The following is a 13,495-nucleotide window of genomic DNA, read 5'->3' as shown; positions in this document are numbered from 1 at the left end:
CTGAATCATTTGACATCTCATTTGACATCTTTTTTTGAAGAAAAAAGAGAGTGATGGAGGAAGCAGGAAGAAAAGTTGCCAGGCCGAATTCACCTGCTCATCCATCTTCTCATTCATCCATCAAGCCATCAACCCCATCAAGTCTGAGACCATCCAAAAACTTCAAACAAGGACAAACACACACACACACACACACACACACACACACACACACACACACACACACACACACACACACACAATCTATCCAAGAAAGTGTACACAGCCCTTGTTTATTTAAATAAGTGATGGGGAACCTTGAGATGTGACAGTAGAGATGCACCGTGACATTCAGAAGGCTTAGGCTAACAGACAGAGATGGATTATGTCACATGGGGGGCAGCTCTAGTTCATAACTAATGCAATAAATAAACTGGAAAGAATATCCCTTTAGTTACAGACCGTGGTCGCAAGCTTCAAACACACACAGAAACGCACACATACATTGCAGCAGGACACTACCACACACTGTGTGTGACTTGAATTCAAAACACAAAATAAAAGCAGCTACACTACCACAAACAAAGACACAATTTCTCCCCCAGCATGCACCAGGTCCGACCACCTGGAAAGAAACCTATTATAGCAAAAAAACTACACAAAAACATAACCAGCCCCTACAACAAAACAGTAAACAGGCAGACACATTAACACCCAACGTCTTACCTGGTGAGGAGGTGTGCGCAGTCAGACAGTAGATGGAAGTACATAGAAAGAAAAAAATGAAAGAGAATCTGTTAGTTGTCATGTTCGGCAGTAGACATTCAGCAATAGTTAATCATCTTCAACCCTACTGGACCCACACAAGAGCACTTCACAGATTCAGAATTTGCACATTTCTAAAACATCAAAATCAATGCAGCAGAGATATTGTCTTTTTAATCCATTCATTCTTTGTCTACATTACCCACAATGCAACTCAAATCTAATCACTCGACTTTACACATTCTAGTGTTGTGCTAGTAACAGCTACTGTAGCTTGGAAAAAATCACCTCACAGCACAGTATCGTTCTTGGGGTCTTGCTTCAGCCCTTACCAACGCTGACTCAAGTGACATCACTTGGGGATATTTATCAGATTTTACACAGCTCCCTCTGGATGCACAAATGGCTTTACTAATGTTCGAAGTTTGTTTTAACTGTAAATGAACTTGTGTGTTAACAATTGCTCTAGTTATCAAATATCATGTAAATCTGTAGTGAAATTAGTCACAATCGTTATAAGCAAATTGCAATTCCTAATCCTAAAGTTCTTTGACTGTGTAGACCTAATAGTTAATCATCAGAGGCCACACGCCTCTGGAGCAACTAGGGTTTAAGTGTGCTCAGGGACAAAATGGTGGATGTGTAACAGTGGGGAACTGAACCTGCATCTCTCACACCAAAGGTATGTGTCTTATCCACTGCCCCATCACCACCCTCATCTATATCTATATCTAAATCTAAATATATCAATAATATACAAATTAACACAAAATTGAATTGCCTTAGTTAAACCACAAACCATTATTGTGGAGGGCATGATACCATGTTAAGAATGTTATTCCTACATTTAAGTAGTCCGCCCCATGCTGCACTGACAGTACTGAAGACAAATGCTCTGTCAATAAGCTCACTGCAGCTTCGTGTTGAGCAGCTATCTGTTACTGTTCTCATGCAGTCTGATGTGGATTTCTCCTTTTCAGGCTCAGTTACAAACACAAAATGTCTGGTTTCCACCCTGAGATCAACAAGTAAGTAGATACAAGTTGAAGATATCACATTTATTCACACAAGAAAGATATCAAGAAATGAACATGGACACCTAAACACCCACAAGTGAACAAATAATGCTCGCTGAGGAGTATGCAAGCAGCTCATAGATCTCCGATAAATCTTAGTGATTTTCCAGCTGAAGCCAAACACATTCAGCTCCAACAAACTCATCACAACCACCAGTATTGAATTCTCAGAGTCAATACCTAATGTTTAAAGTGATGTTGAATATCTCACACTTGTGTGGCTCGCCTATTGTAGAAGTAGCAGTAGAGATAGTCCACTGCTTAGTTAGGTTTAACATGTCCTTGTATTATGAGTGTGTAATGCACAGATTGTCAGTTGATCATACATCACATGCAATGCATACATTGCATTAATATACCTTGGATGCTGCCACATCTACATTTACTGTAGAAAAAGCTCCTCTGATTCTGAACTAAGCTCTCTCAGCAGCACTTGCGCTGAGGAGCAGTGGAGCTTTGTCCCCCTCTTGTGGCCACTACCACAACTAACATGACCACTACCCAACAAACAATCTTTCAGTCCAGGACTTCCCAATAATTCACTGCACACCTGACTCTTGAAATAGAGACATTGTCATCACAGACCACCATCTGACCCTGCATTCTGTCAGCACTGTATTGGAAGATGGTGAAACCATTGTTTAATCAAGTTCAAATTTATAAAATAGGCTCAAAATGAAATTCATGAATCCCTTCTTCATCACAAGAGCATTTAGAATCCCTGTAGGGTGCTGTTATGGTCTCAGAAGTTCAATCTCTAAACTCAAATATAGTTTCAGAACCACTTCAACAACAGCTTGAGGCGAAGCACTCTAGAAAACAAGAGGGTTGTAAAACAGCACACAAGGTAAGAAAACTCAGGGTGAAGAGTAACCGAGCAGGAAAGGGTGTGTCAGACGTAGAGAAAGACCAATGAACAATTAAAGCTACAAGTAGCGTTGGGCGGGCCCTCGCATGTGTGAGAGGTGAGGCGGCCGGGTTGCAGATTCTGGAGCTGAATTTGCCGCGTGCTTCGGACGCTTTGTGGCGCTACATAGCTCTTGGCGCTATGACTTTACCTGAATATTGGCATGTAGATGTGTTCGGGGTGTGACTGTTATCAAGCATGTAAAGTTTGGTGCGTATGAGCATGTACACAGTAGTTAAAACAATTTCCTCTTTCACGGCGAAGCGAATCATCGATTTTGGACGCCACGCCACGAGCACGCCGTTTCATGAAAACTCACCATTTGCACAACTTTTAATTAGAACTGGGTGATATGGCCAAAAATGTTAAAATTTCATATCATTTGATAGCCTGGTGACCTGTCCAGGGTGTACCCCGCCTTTTGCCCGATGTCAGCTGGGATTGGCTCCAGCCCCGCAACCCTGTACGCAGGATAAGCGGTTGACGATGGATGGATCATTCAATAGCGATAATTATCACGATATATGTCAAATCATTATTTCTTTCAAGTTTCAAGGCTGATATTTGCTCCTGAGTGAAAATTGAAGAAACCAGAATTATGTGGTTAAACTTTTCTTTATGGTAAGACACTTGATACCAAACAGTGGACCACTTCACAAGTCTGAGTTAGAATATTTAAAACTATTATAATATTTGTTTGACGATATATTGAACATTTATTATATTGTTACTGAGGAAACTTATATTGTGATAATTAGCATTATAGTTTTATTGCCCAGCCCTGATTTTAATCGTCAATGGCTTTAGAATAGACAGCGAAAACCTGAAGGCGGTTGGACTAATTCTTTAGGAGTAGTTTGTTAAAGTAGCCTGTAAATCGGCAAAACTTACCATTACATTCAAAATGGCTGACTTCCTATTGGGTTTAGGGCATCACTTCAGGAGGCTTTTAGGTACGTCTGGACATGGTACATGTGCCACAGAAATTTCATACATGTAGGTGAAACGTGCGGCAGGGGCTGCTTTGTTGATGGTCAATTCCTGTTGCCAGTAGGTGGCGTTATAATTGTGGGGAATGTCGGCATGTACATGTGTTCAGGGCGGGACTCTTATTAAACGTGTAAATTTTCATACAGATTTGATCACGCACAGTCAAGTTACAACTTCCTGTGTCACGGCGGAGCGTGAAACTTCAAGTTTCAGGGCGGGACTCTTATTAAACATTAAAGATTTGGTGCAGATGTGAGCATGTAGACTGAAGTTACAACAACTTCCGAATCATCGATTTTGGACGCCACGGCCAAGCTGTTCCACGAAAACTCACCGTGTGTACAACCTTTAATCGTCAATGGGTTTAGAGTGCACAGCACAAATCTGAAGTCGATCAGACTACATCCCTAGGAGGAGTTCGTTAAAGTACAAAGTGTGTAATTCGTCAAAAATGACCATTAAATCCAAAATGGCCGACTTCCTGTTTGGCTCCAATAGGCTTTTTTGTACGTCTGGAAATGATACACATACCACAGAAATTTCGTACACGTAGGTCAAACTTTGTCCGGGGGCTGCTCTGTAGGTGACGCTAGCGAGCCATTTTGCCACGCCCATGTGCGAGACCCATAAAATTATCCTGAATTATGTGCAAGTTTGGTGAGTTTTCGTGTATGTTTAGGCCCCCAAAAATGAGATTACTTTGCAGAAAAAAAAATGATTCCTTCAGTTCCAATAGGGATCTCGCACAGTTCCTGCTAGGGCCCTAAAAATAGGTTTGAAGATTGTGTGATGTGTTGCTGCTTGGAAGCTGCAGCCAGAAGTGGACCCACAGGCCCTGCAGTCACTCCTACATCACAGAGAAGGAATGACTCAGAAGGATCCCCGGAGTTCCCTCAGCTTGCTGTTAGAGACTCCAAGTTTACATTTTATATTTAGAAAGCATGGGCATTTACCAGGGAATACCCAATAAAGGTGCTATTGTTTTGCCTTGTGGGAAATGTAGGAAACAATAAGGTATTTGCAGCTTGATCCATGCTAGGGACCAAAAGTCAGGGTATCTTTACCTCTGCTGCTTCAATTTTGTTATTTTATTTTGTGGTAGTGCAGTACACACACTCAACTACTGGAGCCACACCATTACATTTTGGTAACAAATCAAGAAATCATGCACACAGACACAATTAATTTCCAACCAGAATGACAGACAGACAGTGAATAAAACACATCTTTGTCCTAACATCGTTCTTATGAAACACAAATATAATAATTCAGAGCACAGGAAAGAGGAAAAACAATGTTGAATGGTCTGTATTTGTATAGGGCCTTCTAGTCTTTCAGACCACTCAAAGCGCATTTACACAACATCACATTCACCGCCATTCACACACATTCATCATGCACTCTGGTGCCTCTGCCAGAAATACACATTCACACACCGATGGCATCTGGAGTAATGTGGTTCAGTCATCAAAAGAAATATTTTATTGATCCTCGAGGGGAAATTCTTGTGTAATGCAGACTGGAAGAGCAGGGGATCAAACCACCGACCTTCTGATAAGTGGACGACCTATCCCCTGAGCCACAGTCACCCTCAAGAAGAAAACAGCTTTAAAAAGAGTACAATAAAACATAGATACAACATTCACAGCTGTATTTGGGCATTATGAATAAAAAGAATTCCCATCCGGATACATATTTCATTTACCAAAAGAAACAAAGTTAAGAGCTTTAGAGGTTTTTATTTCACTTTAGAGAGTCAGACTAGCTGTGTCTCCCTGCTTCCAGTCATTATGGTACGCTTGGCTGGCTAAGCCCCCCGCAGCCAATCAAATTTGTGCAAGCACATATTCCAAGCACATTGTTTATGTTGCAATCTTCACCCTGACCCCAGCTCTGTACTTACATTACAAACTAACACCTGCAAAATCATCTTCATGAAATATGCTAAACTTCCTTTAGTGCTACATTTAGAAACCCTTAACACAAAATACTGATCTTCGCATCTCTGTTATGGTTTGCAGTGTGTTTGAGCTAGTTGAGGACCCAAACGCAGGACACCAGGGGGCTGTACCACGAAGCGAGTTCAACATACCCAGGATATCTTTACGTTATCTGGCTTAACGAACCCTAACAATTACGATTGAGATGGGGTCTGATGAAGTCTATGAAAATATTCTTTCTTTCTTTTGCTGTGTGTCTGGATTTCCACATTAAAAGACTCGGGCACTGAATAAGTTGTCATTCCACCTCACTTTTAAGAATGTCTCATCACTTCAAAAAAGATATTAGGCCTTATTCATTTAACACACTCAAAATGTTCCAAACATTCTTTATTCTATTCTTTAATTAACCTCATAAAGCGACGAAACAAAAAATCCATTCATGCCATAAAAGGTGGTTAAATAGTGGTTGAAAGAATCTCAACATTTAGGCTGCTGAAAACTCACCTCATTACCTGCCCACATCGCAAAAGGTGGGGTGGAACATGACCAGTCTCTGTAATTGCCTATAAGATAGCTACTAACTTAAAATAAATAGCCTATGTTCACATTAAAATTTATTTCAATATCCCTACCAAACTGCTCTTAATATTCATCCTCGCATAAGAAAAATGAAACGTATTTTAACAGCAGCGACAGGGTGTGTGAAACGGACTGGGGAGCAAATAAAAAATATAAAACACATTTTAGAGCAGTTAGTAGGTTTACTGTAATAACCTGTACAATAGCCTAAGGCTTTCAATCAGTCTCTGTAGGATGGCATCGCTATAGTTTACAAAAAATAGGGTAGTACAGGGCCGTGAGTTGTTTCATCTCACGGCCCTGTACTACCCTATTTGTTAAACTGGTGCAAAGAAGCCTTTTTAAACTTAAATGCTACAAAGACGAAGAACATGCATTGATTTCAGACGTCACCATCCTGAAAAGACAATTTTAGATGGAAAAGAGGTTGAAATTGTTGAAGTATCTGGGAATCATCATTGATAACAAGCTGACCTTTGAACTCAACACAGACATGCTGAGCAAGATAAGTCAGCAACGTCTCTTCTGTCTGAGAAAGCTAGTGAAGTTTCAAGTGGACAGATCCCTGATGACATTGTTTTATAAATCTTTTATTGAGTCCGTCTTTACTTTTTCATGTATTTGCTGTTATGCTTCTCTTAGTTTAAAACGGAAAAACACATTAGCAATGGTAAATAAAGTTAGCAGCAAAATCATCGGGTTTCAGCAGATAAAACTAATTGAACTGTACAGCAAACGTGCTTAAGAAGGCAGAATCTATCGTGTCTGATAGTTCTCACCCCTTCCATGCAGAATTTAAGATCCTGCCTTCTGGTTCCCGCTTCAGTCAACCACCAGCCAAAACAAATAGATTGGGCGATGTTTACAAAATTTCCATCGGACGATGTCTACAATGAAACACGATGTCATCGGGAGCGCGGGCTCAGTCTTATGTGCATGTGTTCTCGCCCAGACTTCACTTCAAAAAAATGGTAGACTATTAACTTACGATTCAAGTTGCGGTGGATATTTTACGCACGCAGCAGTGACCACACAGGGTACAGATGCTGGTTTCAGTTGTTTGATAGGCTACGTCATTAACAAGCCCACATGCGGCTCATCTGCTGCGGTGATAACGGATCGCGGGTGGAAATATATGGAAAAAAGACGAGTTCTCAGTCATTTAGGCGACTGCTGATGGAGAAAATAGAGCAGGGGGAGGCGGTGCAACCCGGGGGTGTTTTCCCGAGGTGTTGGTGTGTGTGAGTGTGCGAGTGTGGGGAGAAGCAGGTGCAAAGCATACTTAAAAACAATAATACGAATGTTCGTGGTCATTAAAACCTGCTTTCAAAGGGTGGTATAATGTGAAAATTTCAGATCTTTTTGCTGGGGGGGCGGGGTTTTACAATCACGATGCCTGCTCAACGCGTGATGTCTGTCAGCCATCGCCGATGGACGATGGCATCGTCTATCGGCCCAACACTTTTTGTACCCTCTGCTCTCTCTCTCTCTCCCAGGGTTAACCCCGAGGTTACCTAACTCAAATCCTGCTTCGAGGTACAGGCCCCAAAGCTAAGCAGATAAAGTCCAATGAATTATTAACAAAACACAAGCACACTTACAAACAGTGTCTGAGTCCAAAAGTAAAATCCAAAGAACGCAAGATGAAACAATAATCCACAAGCAGGCCAGGCAGACAGGAACACGAGGCAGAGACGAACACGGGTTACAAAGCATCCACAAGCTACATGCAACAAACTATAATAATCAGACAAGGCTGACCAGAAACACAGGCATTAAATACTGAGGCAAACGAGCGGGGTGAGAACATAAAACAGGTGGATCACATCAAGAACAGAACAGGAAGTAAACACAGACAACTTCAGAATAAAACAGGAAGCAAAGCAAGATACAGACATAAGGAGTGAACAGACAGGGCACACAGACAAACTGTAACTAGTGCTGTGTCTCAGTTCGCGCACTTCCATACTTACACTTACTATTTTACAAGACCAATGCAGCCAGCTCAGCAGAGACTCCAGCAACAACAGCAGAGGAAAACACAGCTGTGAGACAGTTTAAATGTTCATACTGCTGTTATTCTTTGATTTAATTTGAGTAGTTTAAATTAAATAAAGAGACATCTGGCTCATGATGTACAGAAAATTCTTGGCTTGTGAAACTAAAAAAATAAATAAATAAACAACAGAAATAGTATGAAAAGGGGACTGTCGTTACTTTATATATATATTTTTTATTATGGCTGTTATTTTGGAGCTCTGCAGGCGTCCTCTGTGCAGGGGGGATTGCGCAATCTTGCAACAGTCATTTCCGGTTAGTGCACAACAGCACATTTGATTTGAGACAACACTACCCTGTCAAAGTTAACACACTAAGCAAGTAAGTACATAGTGTACGCAGTGTACTGCATGTTAGTATCCTCAAGGAAGTACCCAACTCTAACTGGAAGTACCCACAGCATAACACTAGGACATACCAAGACTAGAAAGTAGAAACAGGATATTGACAAACCAGACTGACTAGTGGACAAGGACAAAAACAACAGACAGCGGACCAGGATGAAGGAAACCGAACAAAAGAACTAAGAGTCAGAACAATGACTAAAACACAGAACCAAGGATTAAAACCAAGCATACAGATAGACTACAAACTTAACAAGGAAAACAGACTGAAACTAGGATCAAACAGAACACAGAGCATACAAGGCCAAAAAACAGAACAACCACAGAAGTACACAGACCAGGAGTAACACTAAGATATGAACTAAGGCACAGGACCAAAACAGGGAATGAGACAGGTAATGCGACATTACTGGCAAAAGTAAACTGAGCTGAACATAAATGAACATAAGAATAAAAAGGCTGAACAGTGGAAACACAAGACACAAAACCAAAATCCAAGAAAACAGACAAAAACAGGAAAATCTCACTCAGTGAAAAAGTGTTTTTCCCAAATTGTTGAACAATTCCAGAAGATGACACTTTGTACATGTGTACACGTGTACTTGTATGCATGTATGTGTACCTGTATTTCTCATCCACCTCTGGCATGTACATAATAATGAATTACTCCTGCATCCTTTGCACTCTGCTCATCGCAGTATTGTCTCAATCTGTCTATATTGTTTTTATTTATAGTGTGTATATATAGGTGTTCTCTATACTGTAGCCTGTGTCTGATTTTATTCTTGTATTACTATTCTATTATTGTATAAGTAAGCACATCATGAGCATTCTACAATCCTGAGTCAAATTCCTCATATGTGTACACATACCTGGCAATAAAGCTGATTCTGATTCTATGCTATACAGTAGTTCATGATGTTGCTGAATGATCCTGTGTGTCTGACTGAGGAATTGGAAAATTAAGTTAATACTATGTCAACTCACTTATTCATGTAATTTCCAGTCACAGACAGTGCTAATGGACAATGCTATTCTACAAGTGTGACCTGAGAAAGAGGCACAGGGACAGACAATGATTAATGACTGACTAATGACTTAAATAAATGTGAGGCCATGTCATGTAGATCTGATTCATGGCCTACTGTGATGATAATTCTCCATATAGAGAATTACCTTTTGAATTCTCCCAGGAGCTCCTGCGAGACTCCTCAAGGCTCTCACTTACTCAGAGCAGGTGTGTTAAGTTACTTAAAACACAGCTTTCCCTCCTGAGTGATACTCACAGTGAGGGGAAGGTACCTGTGCCTCAGGAGGAAACTGTCCAAACTCTAGAGACAACGACCAGTGATGCATGGACACAGCACAGAACAGGAGCAGAGACAGAGTTAGAGCAACTTCCATTTAACCCTGCCATTCTCTGCCCTCTCACAGCTTACATGACTGCCTGAGAATGTTGGGAAAATAAAAATTCCATAGGTTGATGGATGTAGATCAATTGCTGGGACGCACACAGTCCAGCATGTGCTTTATTGACAGCATGAGCATGTTTGTGTATGGATTAAACAAACCGTTAGTGTGCTTTAGCAGTGCTGGTATGTAGATTTAAAGAGTAACACCTGGAAATATCTTGAATCTTAACATTCTTCCTTGCTGCAGTGATGTACAGATGTACCTGATGACATCACTGTTGTGTGTGGTTACAGGTGAACCAGGGCACACTTCTGACTTGATTGGTTGGCATTGGCAACATTTTAGCCAGGTCTAACAGCAGACATTCTCTGAATAAAGACATTAAAAAGAGGGGTCATAAAAAAATCAGCTGAACCACTGCAGTCTTCAAATCTGCTCACCATAGAGAATCTAGGAGTGAGTACAGACAGCAAACAGTGACCAGCTCATCTGCTCCCAGTAGTTACAAGCGGACTTCAAGCCCCTGATCCCCTATTAACAGTGGGGAGCTTTTCAACCTAGCACATTAGAAAAATGTGCGCTTTATACATGATCCCTGGCCGTGTGTGCTTCATCAGATCAACACAAAATAGTGAACGTAATGACGGCGGACCACAGGAGTATGCAATCCCCCAGTTTGCATGTCAAAGTGTCCAAGGTACTGAACCACAAATTGTTGTTTCTGATGAGCAGTTGGCACCTTAGCTTCTGCCATCAATGTAAGAACTTATGAATGTGATGTAGTGTAAAGCGTTTTGAGTGGTCGGAAGACTAGAGAGGTACTATACAAGTACAGACCATTTAACATTTGAAACACTGCTTTACAAACAGCTGTAGAAAATCGGCAAACAACAATTAGAATGAATGCACATTTTCATCTACCAGTTTTATTTGAATGTTGCAGTTGGGAACATTGAGGTAAACAACTGGTGGTGTCAAGTCTCCATTCGCTGCCATACTGCCAAACCATTGCAGAACGAGAGCACACTGCTAGATGATATAATAAAAGAGCTGCATTCGAAGCTCAGACGGATGGAAATAGACATTTCTGTTTCATTTATTAATGTGAGGAAGGTTAGTCTCCATATAGCTCCACACAGATATGATGTTTTCATCTCACCAGTGGACTTATGTACATCATGATTTATTCTCAAGGTCTGTTTCAATTGCACTTTGTGGCATTTTGTTTTTATCAATACACCAAACTTTTCCAAACCAAAGGCCAAAATGCGCATAAAACAGGTTTTGTGAACTAAAGCCACACACTTTTGCAATCTCTAATGTTTATGGACCAGTGTGGGTGCTGAGATATGGAATAAAATGAGGTAGTTTATAGAACCTCTCATCAAGGAGTGGCTTTTTGGCCTCCTCTTATTTGATGTGACATTTATTTGAGCAGCAATAAACAGAGCCTTAGACAGAGCCTGCAAGCTGGTGGCAACTCTCTTTACTGAAGCCGTGCACAGAACCTTCGATCTCACCACCTCAAGTTTCCAAGGCTTGGAAAGGACAGCAGCTTTCCTTCCTATACTTCCCAGCCTTCTGAGGTAGCTGACAGCTTCAATAGAGGAAACTGGTGGCTCCTCCTCTGACTAAAAGACTACAACACTGATGCGGGCAAAACATGACAACAAATGAAAAGAAAGAAAGAAAAGAAATGACAAGGCTTTAGAGAGAAAAAGCTGAAATAAACTCCTTTCATAAGAGTAGACTGCACAACAAAGTTAGCACAAAGACAGATCTAAGAAAAAGCTAAATGAGAAAAAGAAGAAGCATAAAGAAATAAAAGCCTCTGGAATACAAGAGCAAAAATAGTCAAAAAGAAAGACAGATGTGGGAGTGCACAGAGAGGGATCAACATAACAGAGAAGAAGCTGCTACAGGGGAAGGTTAGTGAGGAAAAGACAGAGGGTGGGATCTCCCTCCTCCTCTGACTGTGTGATGTGCTGCAGCTGAGCATGCAGCCTTCATTATGGGCCTGTAATTAAAAAAAGACACGAGTGGAAAAGTGCCTAATTTTCCTGGCTACTTCCCGGGAGAGCGCCGGGATCAAAGCCAGTCCAGACACGCTGCATGCATGATCCCTGCGCCGGTAGTACCCACAGCAGCCCACCACTCCATCCAGACTCCCCTGATGGCTGCCATTAGTATGAGGAGGAGGAGAAGCTGCGGGTAGGATAGGAGGAGATGAGAGGAGGGTGAGATCGAGGGAGAAACACGAAGAGATAAGAGAGAGGAGAGAGGGGACTTCTGCTTCAACGTGGAGAATCAAGGAGATCCCTGCTTTGTGGTGAAGTTAAGGCCACCAAAACTCCCTACTTTTTCCACATGCATCCTCATCATTCAGGAGACCTTCATTATATTGCAGGATAAAAATTTAAATGTACTAATTTAGATAAACTTTTTGACTTGCAAACAATATTGTAATGTATTGTGAGAACAAAGTAATATTAGTAATTACTGCAACTTGTGTAAATGTAACTAACTCCTTAAGATACAGCAGACATTTTTGCACACACCTAAGCTGAGTTTCATTTCATTTAAAAAAAATGGTGTTTTCACGATGGTCTCATTGAGATGTACATGGATGTAATGGCTAACATTACTTTTTTTAAAGTAACATTACTAATTTTTAAATATTCATCTAACAGTCTCCTACTTTGTAGTCTAAATGCTTGATATGTTGTGATCAATTTGAATTTGGTGTACTCACTATTAAAAAGTTACTTTTGAAGCTGTATAGACATATAATGGTAACACCTTTGTCGTTAAATTACTGTTTGTCATTTTGACTTTGTTTCATTTTTTCTTTTTATTTGGTGTTAATCATGCTGCTTAGTTCACCTGTGGATTGGTGAAAGTCAAACTCAACAGTCTCAGTGAGGGAATCATTATTTTAGCTTTTCTTAGTTAAGTTAAAGCTGCATAAGTTGAAATGGCTAAGCAAATAATTGCCTCTTTCCACATAAAGCAGATATGGAGCAACATTATCATTGTGTTGAGTTTGTGTCCACCTGATGTCTATAAGCCATTATTTACTGTCCTTTTAGCTCGTTTGATTAGAAATGCTCCACTGTGTTTACCAGCTCGTCTCTAACTGTGTCTGCCGGTTGTGTACGGTGCTTCATCAGAGCCTCTTCACTGAAAACAGCTGCTGCTGTGAGACTGAACCAAAACCGTAAAACCAAAACAACCAGCCTGAATTTGCTAAAATCCTCCACAGTGCTGTGGTGAACTACTAAGTTGTTGATAATTCTCTGTAGGTCCATCACTACAAGGGACCCTTTCACAGCCTCTCACAGTAATTTGACAATTAACCCCAAAACTATGTTAGAATCAGTTACCCAAAACAAGCATCTCTCAAGAAACTGCAACACGCAAGATTTTAAAATCTTTTTATCT

At 40.8% G+C, this 13,495-nt stretch overlaps 1 protein-coding gene across 1 annotated transcript in view; it reads right to left on the bottom strand.

Moving 5' to 3' along the window:
* Positions 1 to 246: 246 nt before the first annotated feature.
* LOC119918010 (pleckstrin homology domain-containing family A member 5-like) overlaps positions 247 to 13,495 on the bottom strand; it is a 106,442-nt gene continuing 93,193 nt past the window's right edge. The window contains exon 4 of the mRNA XM_038738497.1: positions 247 to 705. Coding sequence (XP_038594425.1) covers positions 702 to 705 — 4 coding nt within the window. The 3' untranslated portion in view covers positions 247 to 701. The remainder of the gene's footprint in view (positions 706 to 13,495) is intronic.

Source organism: Micropterus salmoides, unplaced genomic scaffold (genome assembly GCF_014851395.1).
Source record: "Micropterus salmoides isolate LMB-PRFRI ecotype aquatic unplaced genomic scaffold, ASM1485139v1 Ms_hic_scaffold_23, whole genome shotgun sequence".
Taxonomy (NCBI): domain Eukaryota; kingdom Metazoa; phylum Chordata; class Actinopteri; order Centrarchiformes; family Centrarchidae; genus Micropterus; species Micropterus salmoides.
Note: the sequence above shows the minus strand (reverse complement) of the source record. Positions and strands in the feature narration are given on the sequence as shown.